Source organism: Podarcis erhardii, assembly GCF_964252035.2.
Source record: "Podarcis erhardii genome assembly, chromosome: 2".
NCBI classification, from domain to species: domain Eukaryota; kingdom Metazoa; phylum Chordata; class Lepidosauria; order Squamata; family Lacertidae; genus Podarcis; species Podarcis erhardii.
Window position 1 is genome coordinate 94,263,932 of NC_138498.1, and position 23,577 is coordinate 94,287,508.

The following is a 23,577-nucleotide window of genomic DNA, read 5'->3' on the forward strand; positions in this document are numbered from 1 at the left end:
CAGGTTTAGCAAATAGCTCTTTCTGAATAAAACCTGGTGAACCAACAATATTGAAAGTCTGCAAATGTGAGATCCTAGAAGACTTATGAAAAAATAAATAAATAACCTAGATTCTAGTAGACTAAATGACAGTACAGACGTGTTTTTAAGTAATTGGATTTCTTCTCCTCCTCCTTTCTCCCTGACAATTGTACTATGTTTGCATGTCACACTAAACCATGTTTTGAGTGCAGCATGCACAAGCTTGTGTACCTTCCACATATAAGCCAGATGGAGTACAGTGGTACCTCAGGTTAAGTACTTAATTCTCCTCCTGCTGCTGCCGTGCCGCCGGAGCACGATTTCTGTTCTCATCCTGAAGCAAAGTTCTTAACCTGAGGTAATATTTCTGGATTAGTGGAGGCTGTAACCTGAAGCGTATGTAACCTGAAGTGTATGTAACCCGAGGTACCACTGTACTTGGGATGTTTTAACTTTCCATTTCCTTTAAACGAAGCCTGTTGATTCCTTCAGCTGGGGATAGTGGTTTAGTCTAACTATGTTTAAACATGTTTTGATGTTGCCTTGTTTTCAAACTGTCCACATTCAGTGATAAACTACCTAGAAACTGATAAAAAAATATTTCCCCAGAGCACTAGCCGTTTTGGTCTGTTGCAGCAAAAGCTACGAAGTGTCTTGTGGCACTTTAAAGACTAACAAATTTATTATATCGTAAGCCTTCAAGGACTACAGTCCACTTTATCAGCTGCACGGAATGTTACCCTGAGTATATGTGCAGCTGCTACTCAGGATAATACTTCAAGCATACCATAATAAATTTGTTAGTCTTTCAGATGCCACAAGACTCACTGTTGCTTTGACAGAAACCTTCTAAGGTCTTCCTCCTGGCTACACAGAAGGGATGAGGTAAGCAAGTGAACTTGAGGCTTGCTCCCCCTTTTTCCTACTTGTGCACATCATGATGCTAACACAGCCATCTCGTCAGCATATTTAGAGCAGATAGGTCTCATAGCTTGGACTAATTTTCACTTTAGAAAATATATGCTTGCACAATATCACTTCCGATTCCTGGTGGGCAGGGCTGGTCAAGGCCATTTTGCTACCATGCCATTAACTAAAAATGCCACCACCTGCCCTCCTTACACCTGAGGAGCCCCAGGGAACAAAAGGAGGAGGGTGGCAGTGTGTGGATTTGCTAGGTAAGTGGGTCTGGAACCTCTTGAATCTCACACTGGGCAAGAATACTTGAATGAATTTTAAGGGATCTGCAACAGGTTGCAGCCCAACATAACTAGCTACCTGCCTTCAATGTGCTCCCCTTTCCGACCAAGGTAGAGGAGCTTCCTCACAACCCTCACATTAACATGCCAATGAGGGCTTGCCAAATCATAACCACTTGAGCCTCACAGTTTTGTATGAATGAGTTGGGCAAGCAGCAAGTGGAGGTCCTGTCCTTTCTAGCCTAGCAGCTTTTGAAGGAACTTCAAGGAAGCCTCGCTTGACCTAACAGATGGCTCAGGATGTCTGTCAACATGTGTTTTTTATTTTTCTTCTCTTAAATATACATTGCACCTGCTAACCTATCCTCCGCTAGCTATCCTCCGCTAGCCAGCTTCACACTCATGTTAAACACACACACACACACACACACACACACACACACTAGCCACCAGCAACTTTTCCAGTCCGAGGCAACAGACAAAAAAAATCCCGCACAGCCCTGCTAAGCAGCAGCCTGTTCAACCTATATTACATAGTGGGCAGGTGGGTGGGTGCTGAGCCCAAGGGCAAAAGAGAGGATTTTGGGGGAAGAGCCAGGCTTTCTATGGCTCCACTCTGCTAATTCTGCACCTGGTGTGCCAGTTTCACCACAGCCAGGTCACTCTTTCCTATCTTCTGGGGCAAAGTGTCCCCCAAGTTTACCGAAAAAGTGTGTGTGTAAATTGGCAAGAGTTTTTTGTTTTGTTTTTGCTTTGTTGTTTTTTACAAAAAATTCAAGAGAAAACAGGAAACTAGCAAACTCCCAGAGCGCACAGTTCAACTGCTCACTGATATAGGAATTAGAGACCCTAGGTATATTTTTATTATTTTAATAATGTTTCAGTGGTTCACTGTAACTGCATTTAACATTTTAGAATGTATTAAGCTTGATTTTTGTGTGTTCTGCATTTGTGAGTCTCCCCCTCTTACACGCTGCATTCCATCTCTCCTTATCTACCCCTGAAAGTGGTACAAATGACAGGATGTTTTAGCACCACAGTGTAAATCAGCTATCCTTGAAGCTATCTGAGACCCAGGAAGAGGATTTTATGATGCTCTCCCCTCACTGAAGGCTAGGTTGCCAGGGTAACACCAGACATCCGATACCTAAAATGGAATGGGGAAACTGGGGCCACTCCAAGGTAACTGCAGGGGTGAAGATACCAGTATGGAGCCATGCATGTTTTACTTCTCATGACTTGTAAGCTTTCCTGATGTATGTGAAGATGTTTTACAACTCTTTGGTTGCTGCGTTTGAACTACTATATAAGCTTTTGTTTTGAAGTGCCTCAGGGCAGACCTTCTCAACTAACATGTTGAGTTGAGTGAGCTCCGTCCTATTGCAATAGCTATAATAAATGCTGGGTCCCTAAATCTGCATGCTGGACTTGAAGATGGTTTCCTTGGTTCTGTGGTTTATTCGAAAGGTGGTTGCTCGTCACCTGGGTAACAAATAAGGTGGTGTAGAGGTGAATTCTTACCACATTACCCTGCATCAAATTTCAAAGGAGCAACACTTTGAGGTTTTATCCCGAAATCCCAGATGAAACTCCCAAGACTACTGCTTTTTTTTGCTATTTTGGACCCTATAAGAAAAAATTTAAGCTCCTGATCACCTTTTCAATTCACACAAAATCATAATAATCAAGAGAGTCAGACCCATCCCTTTCCCAACTGATAGTCGCATGTATAGAAGATAAAATAATGTGGTTTTAAAAAATAAAACAGTAGTTTTCAGAAAAACAACAATGCTTCTATTATGTTAAAGCATAATTAAAAAATGAGAGACGTTATCACGGTCATTACAAATATGCTACCTTCTTTTAAAAAGAAGTCAGGTCAGGATTTGCTATGCAAAACCATTTGATCATTTAGAAAGTAGATTTCACATAGACCTTTGTTCATAGTGAAGTGAAGTGATTCTGAATGGTCACTGTTGTGTATTGAGTCAAAGGATTTTATATCTGTATTATTATTGTCTGTAATTGAATTAGGGTAAAGTAACTGCCTTTTGGTTCCAGAGGGTACAGCTACTATTGGTTCATTTAAGCTGCTGTATTTGGATCCTCTGTCTTATTGGTTGCCTCCAAAAGGCAGGACTGTGATTGCCTGATATTGTTCCTTCCAAAATGTATCCCTTCTAGCTTCCGGTTACAGATAGGTAGCCGTGTTGGTCTGCCATAGTCAAAACAAAACAAATTCCTTCCAGTAGCACCTTAAAGACCAACTAAGTCAGTTCTTGGTATGAGCTTTCGTGTGCATGCACACTTCTTCAGATTGGTATCTGAAGAAGTGTGCATGCACACGAAAGCTCATACCAAGAACTGACTTAGTTGGTCTTTAAGGTGCTACTGGAAGGAATTTGTTTTGTTTTCCCTTCTAGCTTGTTCCCTGTCCCTGTAAATGTAGCTCTCCCCTCCTCAGGTTTTAGTCTTGTTGCTTTTAATAAAGAAGTGTTACTAGAGAACTGTCTCCAGCATATTATGTCAAGAGAGCTGAAATCACAAACCCCACGTCACAACAGTCACCACATGCCAAAGTTGTGCCCAAAGCACTAACTGATGTACTTGGACAGACTTTACACTGGAAAGGACCTATGCTGTTGCAAATTTCCTACTTTTAGAACAAAACAGTTTGCAAAGTAACTGCTCAGGTTGTTGGCAAAGAAACTGGACTATGATGCACAGAGCACTGGTTTGATTTAGCAGATTTTTAAATCTTGATAGGCCTTGCAGAATCTAAATGACTAGATCAGAAGATGCCCCTCACACATTTTAAAAATCATACAGCATCCACAATACATCCTTCTTTAGCAAAACTTTTATCTGCCTCAGAAAGTAGATTGAAAGCGGAAGGAAAGAAATGAAGGCCTGGGGCAGGCATGGCCAAACTTGGCCCTCCAGCTGTTTTGGGACTACAATTCCCATCATCCCTGACCACTGGTCCTGTTAGCTAGCAATGATGGGAGTTGAAGTCCCAAAACAGCTGGAGGGCCAAGTTTGGCCATACCTGGCCTAGGGGAACAATAAAGCCATAGTTAGCAAAATGTAGTGATACAAGTACCAGAGTTCTACATTCACACACATCTGAGTAATTTCTTAAGTGCATTCAGTTTGTAACTCAACCACTTCTCACAAGTGGGGGACCTGCCACCTCAATAGAGGGCTCAATTGAACATTAAATGCTTTACATGAAAGAGGAGGAAAGTAGCTTCTTGTCAACTAACCACTCTGAATGAAAAATGTTGCAAAATGGAACAGGTTAAAGTAGCTTGAACCTAGGTATGGAAGGTACTACCAATATTAAAAGAGGAGGTTAAGAACATCAGTATAGTCTAGTTAAATACAAGCCAAGAAGGGCAGCTTTATTCGCTACTTTATCATGGGCGTATGAAATTCAATGCCCTTTTGAATTAATGTATAATATTACAGTGGCATTTTAAAATAAGAAATAAAGGAAGGGGGAAAAGTTTTAAAAATGACACTTTACCTGCAAGGCACAACATGAATGATTGCAGTACGAGCAGTTCCCATAGCAACCTCATTTTCAGTTTCTGAGGTCAAAGGAGGCCCAACTCCAATATGTAATGATTAGAATGCTGCTTCGTTTAAGTTTTATACAATCTTTAATCTGTAGGGATACAAAGAGAAATATCATTACTATGAGATTCAGGATTACAGCTCCGTAGATTCTCTGCCTTTCCATATGATCTAAAATAAATTCGCACCCAAAGGAATGCAGAGAAGCTGTTATTTTTAAGTCGGTGAGGCAGGTAAAAATAAATAAATCATACCCTTTAGATATAATACTATATTTTAACGTGTATGTGTGTGTGACAGAGAGAGAGAGAGAGAGAGAGAGAGAGAGAGAGGCTGTGACAGAAAGACTTTAAGTTAAAAGAAAGCCTACAAGTTGTGAGGAAAAAGCTCTTCTGAGTTAGATATTAGATCTTCCCACTCTGTCATCTTCTTTCCGCAGCCTTACACAAGCCGTATTAACCTCACTGCCAGCTCACTAATCTAGTAATTATTATTTAGTTAATTGTACAAAACACCTTGAAGATGGCAGCCCACTAAGTGTTTGTCATCCTCTACTTTATCCCTTGACAACTTTGAACTTGCTCACATCGCAGCAAGTGAAATGGTAATAAGGGCAACCTACGGGTCCCTGTGGAGATGATAAATGCCCTTCTGTATACAAAGTCAGGGTGAGCCATTAGAGGAGAGCAAGACATCCCTTTTTGCCCAGGGAGCTAGGGCACAGTCTCCCCATTGCTCACGGCCATCCAGCAGCACAGATAGCCTGAGATTAATTGCTGCACTGTAACTCAAATCTCCCGCATGACAGTGTGTTGTCTTCCTTGCAGACCTCTGGAGCAGCTGGGGGAGGGGGGTCAGCAAGTTGGCAAACCACTTAAACTCTTTTAGCCATTTGACTGGAGGTAATTTATTTTCAGCAAAGCACGACTCCATTCTGCACCCCTCCCCTTTTTAAAGCAACTTCTCTGCTTTCTGGGCTTCAATGAAAAGGTTCTATCAGACTTGCTTCAGTATTCTTAATCTAAGCTCTGCTCAATCTAATATAAATTCAAACAGCCTCCCTTCACCTTTGTACTTTAAGTAGTTTTAGAGAACTAGTTCCACAATGTTTTGCCTGTGTGTTTGGGTGGCTGTGTGTGTGTGTGTGTGTGTGTGTGTGTGTGTGTGCGCGCACACACACACACACACACATCTCTTCAAGTATCTATGCCAGGCATTTTTAGATTAAAAATAAATAAAGCCATCTAATCATATGTTCTCATCATTTATTCATCTTTCTGATGTCTGGAAGTTAAGGAGCCTTCAAGTTTACAAGACAAACGGCATGCCTAATAGAAAGTGAAGTGGTATCATTAGAGGTCCCTGCCTGCTTTTGTAAGTTAAAATTGTTCAGTTTCTAATAAAGTCAGGTTCAATGTGCTGAGAAGACTAAGAATCCCTATCATCTGATCTGCAGATGTTACTTGAAGGGAGTAATTGGAATATATTCCACAATTCTGACACATTCGGTGATTAAGCTGACTGCAGATAAGCAGAAAAGTGTTGATCAATGGAACTGAATAGCATTTTAACGCAAATGATTACAGCAAACATTATTAATTGGGCAAGGAGCATGTCACAGATTCTGCTATGCAATGTTCAGCAGCTCCTGCCTCGTATCTTTAAAGGACAGCTCAAGGATGCACCAGGTTTTAGGGCCATATACATTAATTGTGTCGATGAAATTAAAGCTCCCCTTTTAAGCAAATGTAAGTAACAACTGTATGGGGGACTGAGCAGCATAGGAACCATGTGGGTGGCGAGGGGGAGTTTAACTCTTTCCAACTATGATGGTTCCAATTAACTACCCCTACCCTCAATCTAGGGACGCGGGTGGCGCTGTGGGTAAAACCTCAGCACCTAGGACTTGCCAATCGCATGGCCGGCGGTTCGAATCCCCGCGGCGGGGTGCGCTCCTGTCGTTTGGTCCCAGCGCCTACCAACCTAGCAGTTCGAAAGCACCTCCGGGTGCAAGTAGATAAATAGGGACCGCTTACCAGCGGGAAGGTAAACGGCGTTCCGTGTGCTGCGTTGGCTCGCCAGATGCAGCTTGTCACGCTGGCCACGTGACCTGGAAGTGTCTGCGGACTGCACTGGCTCCCGGCCTATAGAGTGAGGTGAGCGCACAACCCTAGAGTCTGGCAAGACTGGCCCGAACGGGCAGGGGTACCTTTACCTTTTACCCTCAATCTCTGTTTATCAGAAAGGAAGCTAATCGTAGCCCAATCTTGGGGTAGAAATTTCATCAGGACTAGGGGGGTGGTGGGAAATGGCTAAATTGTCTCTCCCAGTCCCCTGTGGTTCCTATGCTGTTCAAGGCTCTGCCAATAAGCAACCATGACAACTTTGGCATCAGAACAGAACAGAAGGCTGGCAGGCAAGCCAGTAGCACAGGTGGAAGGTAGCCCAGGTGAGCTGTTTTAAGGGGAATGGGAGCATCTTCCGCCTGCTTTAAAAAGGGACTGGGGTGAGCTATAAGGGAAGGGGGTGGTTTGGGGTAAGACAGAGGGGTTTGGGGAAAGCTGTGAGTGGATAGGCAAAGGGGTAGGTGAGGTGTAAATGAAGAGCTGTTTGGTCAGGTGTAAAGGGAGAAGGGGCTAGGAGTGGGGGGAAAGGAGGCCCATCTTCCAGGCCTGCACTGCCATGTGAGAACACTCTTTTTTGAGCTGTGCTTTTTCAGGCACAGCACCCAAAAACACACATTTGGGGTGCCCTGCCTGAAAAAAGTGCAGCCCGAAATCACCCATTTTTACCGGGACAGTTGACGAGTATGAATGTCATTAGAATAATATGACAATATTTGAGTCCTGAAATATTGGACTCAAACAGCCTCAAGCTCGCAGTACAGCCCAGAGTGGATACCATTATCTTGAGAAGTGACATTCCCAAGGTGTTATCACAGTTTCATAGAGTTAAAACTACATGTAATGTTAAATACATCCTGGGGTAGCTCAGTTGGTAGAGCATGAGACTCTTAATCTCAGGGTCATGGGTTTGAGCCCCATGTTGGGGGAAAGCTTCCTGCATTGCAAGGGGCTGCGCTAGATTACATTTGTGGACTCATGGACTCTATGAGCCTACGATCAATTTTAACATGTTTATGGCTGTTGCTGTTTTTCTTGTGAAAAACAAACTGTATTTACTGATTTCGAATTTACCTTCAGAGCTGTGTGTTTCTTTTAAACAGTCTCGTTCCTTTGGCAAACAGCATTTTGTGGGGGGGAGGGATTATTGAGACTGTGGTGCAGAAAAACAGGTTGTGTACCATGTGCAGCCCCAATCCTGATCCACCCCGCTCTCGGCTAAAAGCCAAAACAGACATTAAAAAAATGCAATTATGCATTTCATGTAACTTGTAATTGGTGCATGTACTTTATTTTTTTGTATTTCAAGTACTGCTTTTCCTAAAACATACTGACTCTCCTTAAAACTGCTACAAATGCCAGGAAGGAAAATCTTTACCATACGGTTATCCAAAAGTTGTCCCCTTAACACTTCTGTTTCAGCTATGGGACTTCATTTTCTACTCCAGTCTTTGTGCCCCACTTCAAAAACTCATATACAGGAACCCCCAGAACAGTTTGGGGAAGTGGGGATAGAGAAGATGGAAAGGAAATACCATTGTGCAGGTGAACAGGGACAGTTTTGTTGTATACGACCCATAGCTACATTTTTTGTATGTTCAATAATTTCCAAAAAGCCCCAATTTAATACATGCATTCTGCCCTAATTTCTGTAATGTATAAGCACAAAAAAATCGCAGACTCTAAATGGCACCAAACATAAAGTAAATGTTTGCCTTATTAAAAAGGAAAAAAGAAAAAGGAAATCTGCATAGTCACAAGTGACCTGAAGAGATGGAGAAAAATGATATATAAATACAATTTGAATCTAATGCTGTTCTCACATTTGTGCTGATGCTTTTCTAACTTTACTTTTTGGCGATTCCATCCAGCTGTGGCAAATTGTTTTGAAAGGCACCTTTGTTCGTAATTGGATTTTGATAGAAAAAGTTGACTGTAAGAACTCTGAGCATGATAAGGCAAGGAAGAAGCAACATGGGCATTGTTGGAAAAGTGTTTAGGGGCTCTTTTTCAGAGGCTCTCAGCAAATGAAATACACTGCTATGGGTACTCAGAACCTTTGGAAAACAAATTGTTGAACCTATGTGTTGCTTTGATGACTAAAAAGCAATTCCATTTTTCCCATTCAGAAGGAAAACAAATCAGTCTGCCATGAAGATGTTTGCATATAAAGTCCTATTGCTTGTACTGTCAATTTCTCCTGGCATCCCATAAAAAGTATGTTTTATAAAGTAACTCAGAGCCATATCAAAAGAGCTGCAAACAAGAATAGGCTTCTTTGGGAATTGCCTCACGTTTGTTTTTCTTCTGCCCACTGGTGTGCTACTGTGTGCCAATTCTGTTAAATGCCAAAATAAATCACCATTAATGATGTATGTTGTGCATGCCAGGCAACGACTGGCATTTTAATCACCTAAATAAAAGTCAAGCTAAAGATGAGCATAAAAAACAACTCTAAAACCAAGTGTAATGACTGTTTGTCAGAATAATGTTGCAATGCTTTGCACTCTTCCTTCAGAGTAACTCAGTGGAAATTATGTGCAGGATTAGGCGGCATGTCTTCAATCATTAACATTCCAGCATGGAACCAAATCCCAACAATATAACTTACTTCCAAGTAAACCTAGGGTGATTAAAGACGGTTGCAGCACAATGAATTCAGTTTCAACTTTAAAATGATTGATTCTTTTTAATCCTATAAAAGTTTAAGAAGCATGCATACAGGAGATCACTAAAATAAAATTAGTTATGCTCGTCCTTAACTTTGCTGTTGTTGTTATAATACGGAAGCCTCTTGTACCAACGTGCTTAATTCAGCTAACACTCTCTGCATGCCCCTGAAGCTTCACTCTAGATTGCACAACGGAAGAAGCAAAATGTAGTGTACTTGACCCCATTGAAAGGTGGGTACTAACGCCCATGGATTACTAGTGCAATTGTTTTAAGTCTAGCAGTGTTATTTTGTAATAACTGAGGCCTCTGAACTATCAAGGATGTTCCATGTACAATGCATTGCAGAAATGACAGCCTAGGAAAGTCTGTAGCTGGTACACCAGCAGCACCCACTGAAAGTGTTTCATGTCACTATAGCCAGTTCAATTTCCAGAGTTACCTGTACTAAATGCTAATGTACCGTTTTCCACTGTACTGAAAGTTGAGCTCCAACAGACTCCTTCCTCTTACTGTCTTTGTAGCTCTGTAAGGATTAAACTACAACCCCACAAATACTTTAGGAGGCCGGAATGTACTTTAAAGATATACTGCGTATGCAGTCTCCACCAGCTCTTCCAACAACTTTTGGATCCTCCTTTCATTGGATTTTATCTATTTGGGGTGGTCATTACAATAATTTTGTAACTAAGAATTAGTGTCCAGGTTTGCCTTCCCACCCTACCAAGCCCTTTTCATATGCCACCCACTACTGGGCCAATAACGATACATGCAAATAATAATAATAATAATAATAATAATAATAATAATAATAATAATAATTCACCAATAGCTACTTAACATAGACCACTTAATTTTATCCTAGAAGAAAGAACTCCAACCTAAATGGTCTTACTAAAGAAGGAACTATTGCCTTTATCCCACACTACTGCTTCTCAAAGTTCTGCTACTGGAATCATGGGGAAACTGGTTGACCCACTTTGCACTGAGATCCTTGGAAAATGAACTGTATGTCATGCATTTAAATGATTAATTAAACAGGTGTTCTTAGTAAGGAAGTGTACTATTAAAAGCACTAATATCTTTCTTGCAGAACATGGATCTCCATTTTCAGCTTCTTCTTTTTTGAGCTACACACTTTGAAAGCTTGATACTTGCATAGTTTTCATGAAATATGTACAGTACCTCTAACTTCCCTGCAAAACATGATGCACTATATATAGCACCCAGTCCTTGTAAAAGGAATTACTTGACATTAATTTAGTCTTCAAGGAGGCATTTGGTGATATATTCCCAATGAAACTTATGCAAACGTAGTATTTCAGAAATCACCTTATTTATATTACAAGTGAAAGCAGAGGAAATAAGAAGAGGGAAAGCATTTACAAGAGGAAGAGTTATAGAAGCAAAATAGTGGGATCAACAAATAATCTCAACTCACCACTCATTCTTCCAGAAAACATGCCAGATCATGAAATGTCTCACATCTTCCTTATATGTCATGAGAATGACATATACGTAAAAGCCTTTGATATGATAAGCACCATGCAGAATACTTATATGCAAGCAGCCTACTGTACGAAGTTACTTTGTCAAATGAGGCTATTATGCATAATGTTCACAGTGTGGGATAAATGGAATTTAAATAGCTGAAGCACATATTGAGTTATTGGGTATCTCCTTGTCAGACTAGGACGTGATTTCATTTTGCTGCTACACTGAAGTCACCACAATAACAAAGCAAGAGCCCATCTCAGTCTAGCGATTCATACTTGTCAGGGCTTCTTCTCTCTGTGGTGTACAGAAAGTCCCATTTCACTGCAGCACATCCACCATCAGTTGTCATGAAACTCAATCACAATCTAAACAAAATGAGAGACTTAACATCACAGAAGAGACAGTGGGCTCTGTACATATCTTTGTTATTTTGTCTCTTCCAGGTTCCTCAAAAACAATTCTGAAAATCTGACAGATTCCTCTCCTCTCCAATAAGCCCACCCCCAAGCCTGTAAAAGCTGCTTCAGACTGCCCTCGAACCCTCCAGAGCAGATTTTGAGGGGGTTGCAGGGATGAACAGATGAGGGTTCAGTCCTAGTGCATGAGTGGAAGTCTGTTCTGCTCATTCCTGGGTAGCATTAGATAAACTATACTAGTTCATATGAGAATGCTATTTTATTGAGTAATTCCTGGTCTGCTTAGACATTAATTCCTTGATAAAAAGCCCTTGCCACAGTGTTTTGCAAATTACATGGTGGCAACTTATGCAGCTGAAGCATTGTTGTTTTTGGGTGAAGACAAAGGCAAAGTAGGTGTTGAGAAGTTCCACCTTCTCTCCTTCTTCTTTCCCAGTACAGTCATACCTCAGGTTGAATGTGCTTCAGGTTGAGCACTTTTGGGTTGCGCTCCGTGGCAACCTGGAAGTAACAGAGTGCGTTACTTCTGGGTTTTGCCGCTCGCACATGCGCAGACGCTCAAAATGACATCACGTGCATGCGCGGAAGTGGCAAAACGCAACCCGCGCATGCACAGATGTCTTACATTCCATTCAGGATGCGAACGGGGCTCTAGAATGGATCCCGTTCGCATCCTGAGGTACCAGTGTAGGTAGAAGTGTGAAGAGGCAGGCCTCAAGCTGCTGTACCTTCTTTTCCAGCAAGGCATTTGCTTCAGGAGTAGCTTTGCACAACATCCTGATCCTATGTCTACTGTGAGACAGCACCCTGGGAATCTCCCTCAAACTTCCTCACTAAAGGCCCTCACAAATGCCTCTGCTTACAACCACAATGATAATGGTAATAATTGTATCATTTATCCCCCACCCATCTGGCTGGGTTTCCCCAGCTACTCTGGGCAGCTTCCAGCACATTAACAAATGTAAGTCCTAGTCACAAGTTGCAATCAGCTAAATAGAACTGCTACTGATTGTTAACGCTTCCCCCAATTTTTAGAGGAATAGAAGGCTACTGTAACACACACACACATTTAAATTATTGTGGTTTACAAAAAACAGAGCAGTATGTATACAACCAGTAAATCAGTAATGCATCAAACCGTTAACACAAAAACAATTATTTATAACTGATATAACTTATGTTGGTTTAAACTTTACACTGTTAGCTGTTCTGTATTTGTGTATATTCTTTCAACCTAAATGCAGGTTATAAATGAATTAAAAATGCTAATAAGTAAGTAAATACATTTCCGACCAGCTACTAATCTCATCTCGTTCTTTGCCTGGAGTGGATTTCTGACCTAGAAATACTGTGCTCATAGTTCAAATATTTTTCATTGTTTGGTTAAGAGTTCACATTTCTACAAAGACTGAAAGGCCCATTTCTCTGTAGCTTATATTATCTGATTATTTAACTGCCTTTCTCCTAGCCTACAGATACTATCTTTCAAAGCTGCTTCACACTGTCCATTCTTTAAGTGAACAGCTTTTGCCTTCAACCCCAGACTTTTCAAACATAAGGTTAGGAGCTTAGTTCTTTATTACTCCTGTGATGCCATTAACGTTCCACTTGCCTCACACAAAAAGACATCCACCCTTAATTTTTCAAACTAATAGCATCTAGAAAGCTGTGTATTTTCTCTTACTGAGAAAATAGGCTTCCCAGAGCAATTGGGACTAGAAGTAAATTGTTGGAATTTATCTCCCAGCATCCTTTGGCATATCCATTGTGCACTGTTCAGCTGTAGAAGAATTTATGCAGTATCAGCTTTAATTCATTTTAGGCTGGACTGAACACAGTCTGCTAATTTAGCTCATCAAACAAATCTACATCAAAAACATACTATTAGTATGACTACAAAATTGTTCAGTGTTGGGAGTGTTAATCTGACTCAGTAGTTTGTAATTTAAGCAAATGTCAACCAAGTCCATACAAATATATATAGTTTAATGAAAAGTCCTGATGTGTGTGGTCATTGAAAATATGTAACAGTAGATTTGAAAAAAATTGCTTTCTTTGATCAGAAAATAAAAATGATAAGCGTTTTAGTGAATGAAAGAAAATCACGGGAAGAAACAACATACACACATTTATCCAATTTCAAATTACATAAATTATTTTTCTTTAAAAGCTGTCACTGTTGAAAGCAATGTATTAACTTTTTCCACCAGCCAGAGACTGGCAGATGACATTATTTTACACTTTGTTTCTTTTTATTTCTATGGTGAAACTTTAGCATCAAGACCTCTCTGTGTTTGGAACGTTCAATATGCCAGACTAGAAAGAATATTTAAACTTGCATGGCTACTCATCATTACAATTCTCTAGACAGCTTACAAATGATGTTTGTGTGTCTGTCGATAGACAGTATTTAATCTGTGGCTTAACTTCAATGTGACTATATGCAGAAGATAACACCAGGTTTATTGAAGGTGGTGTAGAGACACTTCAGATCTAAGACTGCAATTATATACACACTCAAACGCAAGTAAGTGTGATCAAACTCAAACTTATTTCGGAGTAGATATGTTGAGGATTATGCCAATTCACACATGACCTAGTGGCTTATTTTCTCCACATACACTTTCCCCCCATTCATGTCCCATGTATGAAACTGCATGGGGGGGGGGGGTATCAAGAGTGAAAAGATACTGCTAGTATACAGCTTAATGATATATCCATTTACTATCCAGATTTCACAGACATGTTCTTTATGTGATTCCACACATGAGGCAGGGTTGGGAAGAGAAAATGAGTAAACAATTTGAATACATGAATCAGATTATATAATCTTAAGAAGAAAGCAAGCTGGCAAGCTATGCTCCACTACACTACCTAAATGTAATATAGATTCATTAAATCCTATTCATGTATAGTCAAATCACATACATTAGCGTTTCTCACTCAGTTACGTCCTAGCATTCATCCATGTGAGCATCAGTCCTCACACTGGCCTTTTTTCAGCTGCAACACTAAACTATGGTTAGCATTATGGGAGGAAGCCTTGGGCTATAAAGACTCCCCTTCCCTTCTGATAAACTTCCTCAGCTTATCACAGTTAAGTATTATGTTCAAAACAGATCAACGACTAAACTTGTTAGCATCCAAGCTCATTTCCTTTGGGGATTTTATTATTTCTTTCAAGCAGCATCTGGTTGGAAATCAAAGTTTTTATTAACAACAAATGCCATACCGTGAATATTCAGTTTATCCTGTATTTATTTTTTTATCTTCGGCAGATGGTTGTAAAACTATTAGCATTTGTTCTTTTAAAAACATTCTGGAGGGATCAAATAATACAGACAAGTAAATACAAGGAGCAGTCAAGCAATTGTAAGTGGTTGATGAGGATACAAATAATCAGCTTAATTTAAAATTGGGCTTTACTTCAGCCCTGTAAGTGGGTAATGCTCATTTGGTGTATACCAAACCACAAAGCTACTAATCTCGCTACTTTCAAAATGCAAAACAAATGATCTACAGGTGCTGAGCAACAGGTTTTGAAAAAGCAACAGCTCACCGGATGTCAGTGGGAAGCTCCAGAAATTTATCAGAAGTTAGTACTGAGTGGCTTGGCAGCTGTTACTCTTAATTCAGTAGCTTCTGGGAATGCTGAAGCCCCATTGAGACAACTTCTTTTTTAGAGGGGAGTCTGCCCTATAGCTCCTCCTACTTCTTCAAACTTACCATTTTATATTTAGGTAAAGGTAAAGGAACCCCTGACAGTTAAGTCCAGTCACGGGCAACTCTGGGGTTGCAGCACTCATCTCGCTTTACAGGCCGAGGGAGCCGACATTTGTCCGCAGACAGCTTCCGGGTCATGTGGCCAGCATGACTAAGCCGCTTCTGGTGAACCACAGCAGCGCCATAGCTGTCAACCTTCCCTTTTTTGGCAGGAAATTCCCTTATTTCAGCGCTGTTTCCCACTGCTATCCCGGATTGTTAAATATCCCGTAGACTGTCTCTGGGACAGGTGAGGCTGCTGATCCCTTATTTTCAAATCCGAAAGTTGACAGCTATGAGCAGCGCCCGAAAACACCATTCACCTTCCTGCCGGAGCGGTACCTATTTATCTACTTGCACTTTGATGTGCTTTTGAACTGCTAGGTTGGCAGGGCAGGGACCGAACAACGGGAGCTCACCCCGTCTCTGGGATTCGAACCACCAACCTTTTGATTGGCAAGCCCTAGGCTCTGTGGTTTAGACCACAGTACCACCCACGTCGCCACATAGAATTTCAGTTGATTCATAATGCAGACCATTATCAGGAAACCATTCTATCTGTTCTCTTATTATCCCAACTGTGTGACTATCCTATCAGAGGATGAAAACCAAGGATAAAGCAGTTTTGGAAAAGTACTGATCTTTTAATGGCCATAACCTAGTTCTTAACAGTGAAAAACCAATATAATAGGATACAGATTTGTAAACAAACCCAACAAAGCAAGTATTATGTTGTAAACATTTTTCTAAAAGGCAAAGTACTTGTATATCTTCTCTATTTGTGTGTAGATATACACACTTATTTGGCTTGGCAATTTTATTTGCAACCTATTAATATTTTAATTAATATTTAATCAATTTAATTAATTAATTAATTAATTAATTAATTATTGTTGCTCATTTCTTTTATCATGGTCATCTCAGGACCCTGCAAGGTAATTGATAATTCATTTCATGTTGAGAGAACTATAAGCCTCATTTATGTGGCAAGCAAAACCAGCTCTTCTATCACCTTCCTTCACAATGGTGACTACTCTTCTTACCAATGTATGACTATTGTTACCAAGGTTTTCTTCCTCGTGACTACTTTGCAAACTTTAAGACACTGAAGTGGTTTCCCTGGCATTCAATAAGAACCGCCTTGGAGAGTGTAAGAATAGATTTGGAAAACCTAAATGGGCAGACACCGTGAAAATGCTTATTGTACATTGTCTGGATTCCCCATATGAAAATCCCTGCAGCAGTAGCACTCACGTGCCTACAGAGAAAACTGCACATGATGACATTTAAAATTTAAGACCTGAAATGCTGAATCCACTGTTTATTGTAGTGCGCCCTGGGTGTGCAGTAAGCCATCTCCAACAATTTTAGCACTCATCCCAGAAGATGGTTATTTATTTTATTTCCTTATGGAATGTATTATTCACTTTATATTCCAGAAAATCCAAAGTGATGTTCAGAAAGTCTTTATATGTAATTTAATGCTTGAAAATAGATAAGAAGCATGGCTGTGACCATCTATCTGGAAAGGCTTGTCTAGATATGTAATAGGCACAAAGAGACCAATACGATTGGTGCCTGTCTCATATGTGCAGGGTAGAAATTTCTATACAACCGGTATTGCAATGCTAAAGGTCGGGTTTTGACTTGTCATGGAGCAGATGTCCTAGGCACCATTGGAAGAGATTCCTCTGATGAGCACAGCTGTCAAACAAGTACAGTATATAGGGGGTGATATTATCTTTCAAACAACCTGGTGTTGAATTGTTTCAGGCCTCATACATTGCTAAAACTTTATATTTGGTCCAGAGAAATATTTGCAGCTAGTGTAGGTTGTTCAGCCCTAGTTTTATATACTAGTGATAGTCTATTCCACTCCCACCTGCCCCTTTTTGCACAAGCTGAAGCTTCCAGGCTAACCTTAAGGGCACCAAGAGTATTGAACTAATTGAGTATTGAGGTTAACCTTTGTGAACTTTGATAGGTGTCCATCACCTGGCATCCTGATGACATCAGGTGGTAGACAAATGGGTGGTCCTGCCCACCTGTCAAAGCTAGCCCACCAGAAGGGGGCAAATTAGGGATCTGATTTGATCTAGTCCTCTACCCCCTGTGCACTTTTTAAAGATAACATTTTATTTTTGCTTCTTTTACATTGTGTGGAAAAATCCAATCATAATTTCCCATGCAACATCCAGTTAAGTTCTCAGTTTGACAAATGTAATTTGGTTGCTGTGAACATTCAGCAAAAACAAAAACAAAAACAAAAACAAAAAACAAAAAACAAAAAACAAAATCCACCAGCCATACAATTATATGATACCTACATGCCCATGAACTGATTAATTCTATAGAGCAAATGTTTTCATTCTGTCGCTGTCCCCTTTCTCAGTAACTTCCCTGAATTGCTGAATATAACTGAAAATAAACTCTGAAATAAAAGCAAAGAAATTGCATTGCATTCAATTTATGTAAGGCATTATTTAGCTTAAAACTGATATAAAAACCCTGCATGTTTACAATATCCTATCAGAAGGCTTGAAAGCATGAATGAAACAGCACATTTTAAGTATGTGGATTTTGTGGCATTATTGATACCAGCCCTCCCACCCTTTTTTATTTCCCAAGGAGTGAATTATAGTTGTATAAACTCAGCCTCACACTAAATGCTGGCTCCTGCTGGAAAGAAAGCAGTAAGACTGCAGAAAGCTCTTTCTCCTAGCCAGAGGCTATCAAGCTACTAAAGTATTCAGCAGTCAGCTGTGGCATGCAAATGAGAGGAAACACCTGCAAAAGCAACATCAAGCCCAGGTAATACCAGAAAGATTCCTACATGTGGGATGATCTGAAGCGCACAAAATAATCTCTCCACTAACCTGTTTGCAGACCCAAAAATGTAATTTTCTCAATCTGAAAGTGTTCATACTTGTCCTCAACACACTACTTACCTACATCGATTCTGGACCCTGTCCTCAGCAAGAGTTGGTGAGGTTACTTGACATGTGTCTGAAAACTATCCCCTTAATTAGGTTACCCATGCCTTTTCCTCCCTGCACATGCCCCATGTGAATGAAGAAAGAAGCAGTGGTTGTGATCTTGGTACATGTCCACCTACAGCGCCATTGGACAGGTGTGGATACACACACACACCCACCCACTGCCAGGACCACCTGTGTTTTCAAATAGACACACTGCTGGGTAATGCAGAATCAATCTGCAATCAGCTTTTAGTTTGAATTCAAACCAGTTTCTCAAGAAGCACAAACATATGCAATAAATCTTGATTTTGTGTGTAGACTATGGAGAAAAAAGCAAGCACTCCATTGAGTCTAGAATAAAGTGTTGTGTGTACATAGCCCTTATGTGTTCTCTCTCTTTTTTAAATAGAGAAGAGATATACATCCAACAGCAAAGGACCAATTTTGTATCCAGAGGGCCACAGGTTCAATCAAAAGCATCATCAGGTAAGGGATTTCATATAGTGTGGAAGGGAAATAACTCACTCTGCCCAAGATGATGGGGACCTGCTGACATTGAGATTAGATAGTGCTGGGTTAGATGAACATATGATGTGACTTAGTATAAGGCATTCATTTATGTTCCTTTGTTCAAGTGGACAGAGCCACCACCAAAAAACAGGAAATTAATCTTCCATTTCATTTTCTTCCATTGCATGACTTTCACAGATACAAGAGGAGTAAAGGACTACTCAGCCAGTGCAAAAGAGCACCAGTATACTTCAAACTAATTCTCACAAAATCAAGAGAATGCTCTCAAAATCAAAACTCATCTATAACTCCTAAATACAGAAAAGGAAAAAGGGACCACATAAAAAGACAAAGACATGATTAGAATAAGGAACAACATTATGAGTATTGTTAAGTACCCAAATATCTCTTAGCTAGGTGAATAAGCAATTTTCAAAAAAATATTAAGCAAACAAGTTGAGGCATTCTTGGCAAATGACCAAGAAACATGATCTATCTCAGGGATGGGTTTGAGGGTTGGGGAATGGAGAGCTAATCTCATTTGGGGAAAATTTCCTCCCATCCCCAAACAAGTGGATTAGACAAACCTTGGGTATGAAGAGCTTCATTCACCATTTTACTCCACTCATTGATGGGAGACAGCTTTCTTAGTCCTTTAAGCACCAGTCCAATGTGACCAATACCCCTGGAGCCATCTTTGAGGGTTAGTGTTTCTCTCCCCTTCTAGGATTACAAATAACTCTCACTGACTTCAGTGGGAGTTACTTGTATCTGCCAGGGGAGAATCATGATGGAGTGTGCAAGGAAGCATTCTGCCCTTAAAAATGTCAAAAATCATTAGGAGTGACTGCGCAGCATGAGCAGGAATCAATATTAGAGAAGACAGGAGTAAGCAAATGAGACAGGAAGTGGAGACTGTTAAAGGGAAACCTAGAAGCAAAATAGAAACCTGTGGGGGAGAGAAAGATATTGGCCCAGGGATAAAAATATACGCAGGGGAAGGAGGAGGAAAATGAAAATAAAGAGAGAAATGAGACACTAACAAGCCTCAGCAGCAAAAGAGGGGGAAGAAAATGGCCTTTGCAAGGGATTAAACAGAAGGAAAACAGATTGGATTATAATTATGAAGATACATTGTAGCAATGTGATTAGGATTTTAATTTATTTTTGTATGTTAATATACAAGCACTGCAATATAAACGTATGCCATGTATCATATTTACAGGTGAAAATTGGAAGTTACATTAACTATATATTTCATAGGTAATGTACTATAGAGTTCCAAATTCAGTCAGTTTAAAGCATTTGCATACTTGGTTTTTGCTTAAGAGAAATTATTCCAGTTCAAGCAGCATTTCAACATCAACTAAAAAAGATTTTTTTCATATGTACATTTCCACTTCATACCTCAGCATTTAAGACCCACCACTTGAATGGGTTTGTCTTATTTCTACTATAAAGCACCGAACTACAAGGTGGTATGAAAACTCTCTGTTGTTGGTTCCATGATAGCCAAAGAGCACTATTTAGCAAATTCAAGTCATTGCTAAATGCTAGATGTTGCTGCTCTATTAGATATTATATAAAAGTAAACTATTAACTAATGGAGTGTTAGGAGAGGGGGTAATAGACTCCTTCTGGAGTAGTTTGTCTACCTTTGGTTCCTACCCTGCACTCGGCTGTGGCTCCTAAAAGCTATCAGTGTGAGGCAGCGGCCACACCCTGGGAATGGCTTCAGCTGGCTGGCTAATCTTCCCCTGCATGTGGAAAAAAGGCAGCAGCGGATTGAGCAAACAAGATCAATAGTGGGGTCCAATGGTCAAGAAGGATGTTTCTGCACATGCTGTAGAAGAAAGTGAGGAGCAGATGGGGCTTGTCAACCTGGGAAGGTAGCCCATCTAGAAGAAGGAAAACTATGCTCCTAATCCTCTGCTGCCTTGGGCGGGAGGGGGAGTTGGAAGAATAAAAGGCTAAGGAGTAGACCCTACACAGATCCAGAGTGGAGTTCCTAAGACAGCTGGATGGCACCTTTTGCACCTTCTTCCGGCAACCAAGTTAGTGCCAAACGTATTGTTCTGCTTTCCTTTGGACCACATCAGAGAAGCTGGAGGGCGATCTGGTCGTCTGGGCAGTCCAGGACCTCCATATACACTGCCCAGGCTTGTGCCCCAGGGATTTCACTTTGGTGCTGCTAACACAGTGATTTGACTCCATCCCTGGAGGCACACTCCATTGGTTTTCAAGGCAGATGGATGCCAACAATAACGACTTTGGCTCTTCCACCATTGAACCTGATGTGTTTTGACTCTATATGGTTTCAGCTTTAAGCGCAATCCCTAGAACGTAATTCCCATTTAAATTGCAGGCTTACGGTATCCGGGGAGAAACTTCAGGTTTCTAGATGGCTAAACCAGAATGAACAGATTACTTGCTGCAAAGCAGCTGTAATACTGCTGGATCACTTCTCTTTATTCTAAAGAAGAAAGACATTAAATAAAGGATATTTATGAGCTACTGAATGGTAAGTATCTTTCCTGCCTGAAGAAAATATTAATGAAGCAGACAAAATTTAAAATTTGTTTCCTAGGACTTGGAATTAGTTCACAGAGCAGAAGTAGACAGGAGTAACAGGAAGTCTTATCTCCCCCTCCCTCCCCCCCCCCACATGTGTCCACATCATCTAGACACACTGGCCCACATTATTTTACTTAGGTATTTTGAGTAGTGGATTATTTAATTTGCAGCAACTGACTTTTAACAGCCCAAGCCTCACGTCAACTCAGTCAAAATCATTTTGCAAGTGAATGATCCTTTGCTGGTGACAAATCTTCTGGGGAAAAAACCCCAAACAACCCTCTGGTAACACAAGATGCTCCATTTCCTTAAATTGCTATATAATGTGTTACAAGGCTGAGGGCTACAGGCTTGAAAAATTATGGAGAACATGATATATGTGACTTGAATCATGTATGTTTCCCCCTTTTCTTTTCATTGCTTTAGGTATATTTATTATCACTGCAAAAAGGACCAACTGACTTAGCATCCCCTAACATTGATTCCAGCTAAATATCCCTCTGAGAAGCCAACTGTCAAATCATCTCCCACAACTCAAGAGGCAACGGTTTTCTTCTTTTGTTCCATCCCCCTCTCCCCCACATTTCTTTTCCACTGGCTAACTTTCAGCCTTCAGTGAGTAGAGTCATATCCAGCTCCTTTAGCCTCAAACAATAGTTCCAAAAAGGCAGTGAGAAATCAAGATAAGCTTCAGCTGGACCAATGGAAATCACACAAAACATTATACTGTCACACAATATACTCCAAATATATTAAAGTAGTAGTACCATGGAGGGGCACACCTTATAGTACCCAATCTTTCAATTTATGCTATGAACTGTAATTAAATGGCTAAATACACATTCCTGCCATGGTTTCCATGTGTGATATAAACATGACAGGTAAAAAGAAACAATTGACATGAAATATTCACCTGTTAAGGAACCCTCAGTTAAGGAGCACCACACCTCAAAACTCACAGGCATTGTACTCAATTGTAGCCTTCAACGTGCCAAACTGAATACAAAAGGCTAAGTAAAAAAAGGGAATCACCTCCAACTTTCTCATACACCCTGAGATGCAATCTACCAAGTCATGGCTTTCGGTAGAGGCCTGTTTTAGGATATCACTTATTATGAGTCTCTAGTACACAGGCATCTTTCTTCTTCACTTGCCGAGTTCCATTGCATCAGAATCTCTGGCTGTTCTAAAAGAAGTTACTGACTCAAACTTGTGTGCTTGAAAGGGTTAACCTGGTCCCTGAGCTCAAGTTACCAGTGTGAGTATGGCTTAGCGGGTTCTGCTCCCTCCTCCATTCTCAGTCTTTTTCTCCTTCATGCAAGTGAATTGACTCTCTCTAAAATGAGATTTTATAGCCTGCATCTTTGCTAATCCAAATACTGAATGATCTTTTTGTAAGGGAATCTAGTACTTTTTTCTGTTTTTAAATCATTTGGAACCTTTTTCATCATCTTTTCCCTACTCCTAAAGGATGATCACTTGTTTGCTGTAACTTCTGGAAACTGTGAGTAAAATATTCACTTATTTGTGAAGCTAAGTGTCTGTGATTTATTCTAGCCTAAGCATTTTCATGGAGAATGTTTATTTAAAGGTGGATGAGGACAGATGTAACCCTAACCAAGTTTTAATATGCTTGGTAGCAATCACCATTGCACTTAACTCTCCTACTGGAGAGTAGGAATCTCTCTTCCAAACCTCTCTCCAACAGTAACCTACACTCAAAAGGGTCAAGCTGCTAGACACCCAAGTTTACAATTAGGATGGTTTTCATCTGGCTTTGTTAGTCTGGCAACACTAGGCTTGGGACAGGTTAATGAGCAAACCATATCTGATTGGGGCAGCAGCACACACAGAACTTCAGCCTGTTGCATGAACCTTGTGGGTGTGTGGGTGTGAAAGAGTAAGAGTGTGTGTGTGTGTGTGTGTGTGTGTGTGAGAGAGAGAGAGAGAGAGAGAGAGAGAGAGAGACGGGCAAAAATAATGACTATTGTATCAGAATAGAATTATTTTATATCACACTTGAATCTTGACAACTGAAATTTAAGTAAATAACTTCACATTTCAGCAACAGAGGCCTATCAAAGACGTGTCCAGAAGTAAAATATCAGGACAAAAACCTCACCTGGTGCTAAATTAGTTATTGATTGGAGTGATTTTGCTTTGTATAATAATATGTTTACTATTCATGTTTCATACACCACAACCACAAAAATCTCACCCAAATCTAAGCACTGCATGGTAGTAAATC

General features: G+C 40.4%; 1 protein-coding gene and 1 long non-coding RNA gene across 8 annotated transcripts in view; one reads left to right on the forward strand and one right to left on the reverse strand.

Annotated features, from left to right (window-relative positions):
* The window catches only part of LOC309336526 (contactin-4), a 525,279-nt gene that overhangs the window by 266,566 nt on the left and 235,136 nt on the right, over positions 1–23,577 (reverse strand). For 3 of the 6 annotated variants that reach the window (XM_081852424.1, XM_081852423.1, XM_081852425.1), the window contains one exon: positions 4,750–4,890. The exons of the other annotated variants lie outside the window; for them this stretch is intronic. In XM_081852424.1, the coding sequence (XP_081708550.1) occupies positions 4,750–4,804 (55 nt within the window). In that variant the 5' untranslated portion in view covers positions 4,805–4,890. The remainder of the gene's footprint in view (positions 1–4,749; positions 4,891–23,577) is intronic. 6 annotated transcript variants of the gene reach the window in all.
* Positions 7,137–22,748, forward strand: LOC309337397. Of its 2 annotated transcripts, XR_014154255.1 has the most exons (5): positions 13,734–14,032; positions 16,863–16,998; positions 18,660–18,731; positions 21,121–21,276; positions 21,756–22,748. It is a non-coding gene; the product is annotated as an uncharacterized lncRNA (long non-coding RNA). The 2 variants fall into 2 exon arrangements; XR_014154254.1 differs by lacking the exons at positions 13,734–14,032; positions 16,863–16,998 and adding an exon at positions 7,137–7,248 and having other exon boundaries at positions 18,655–18,731.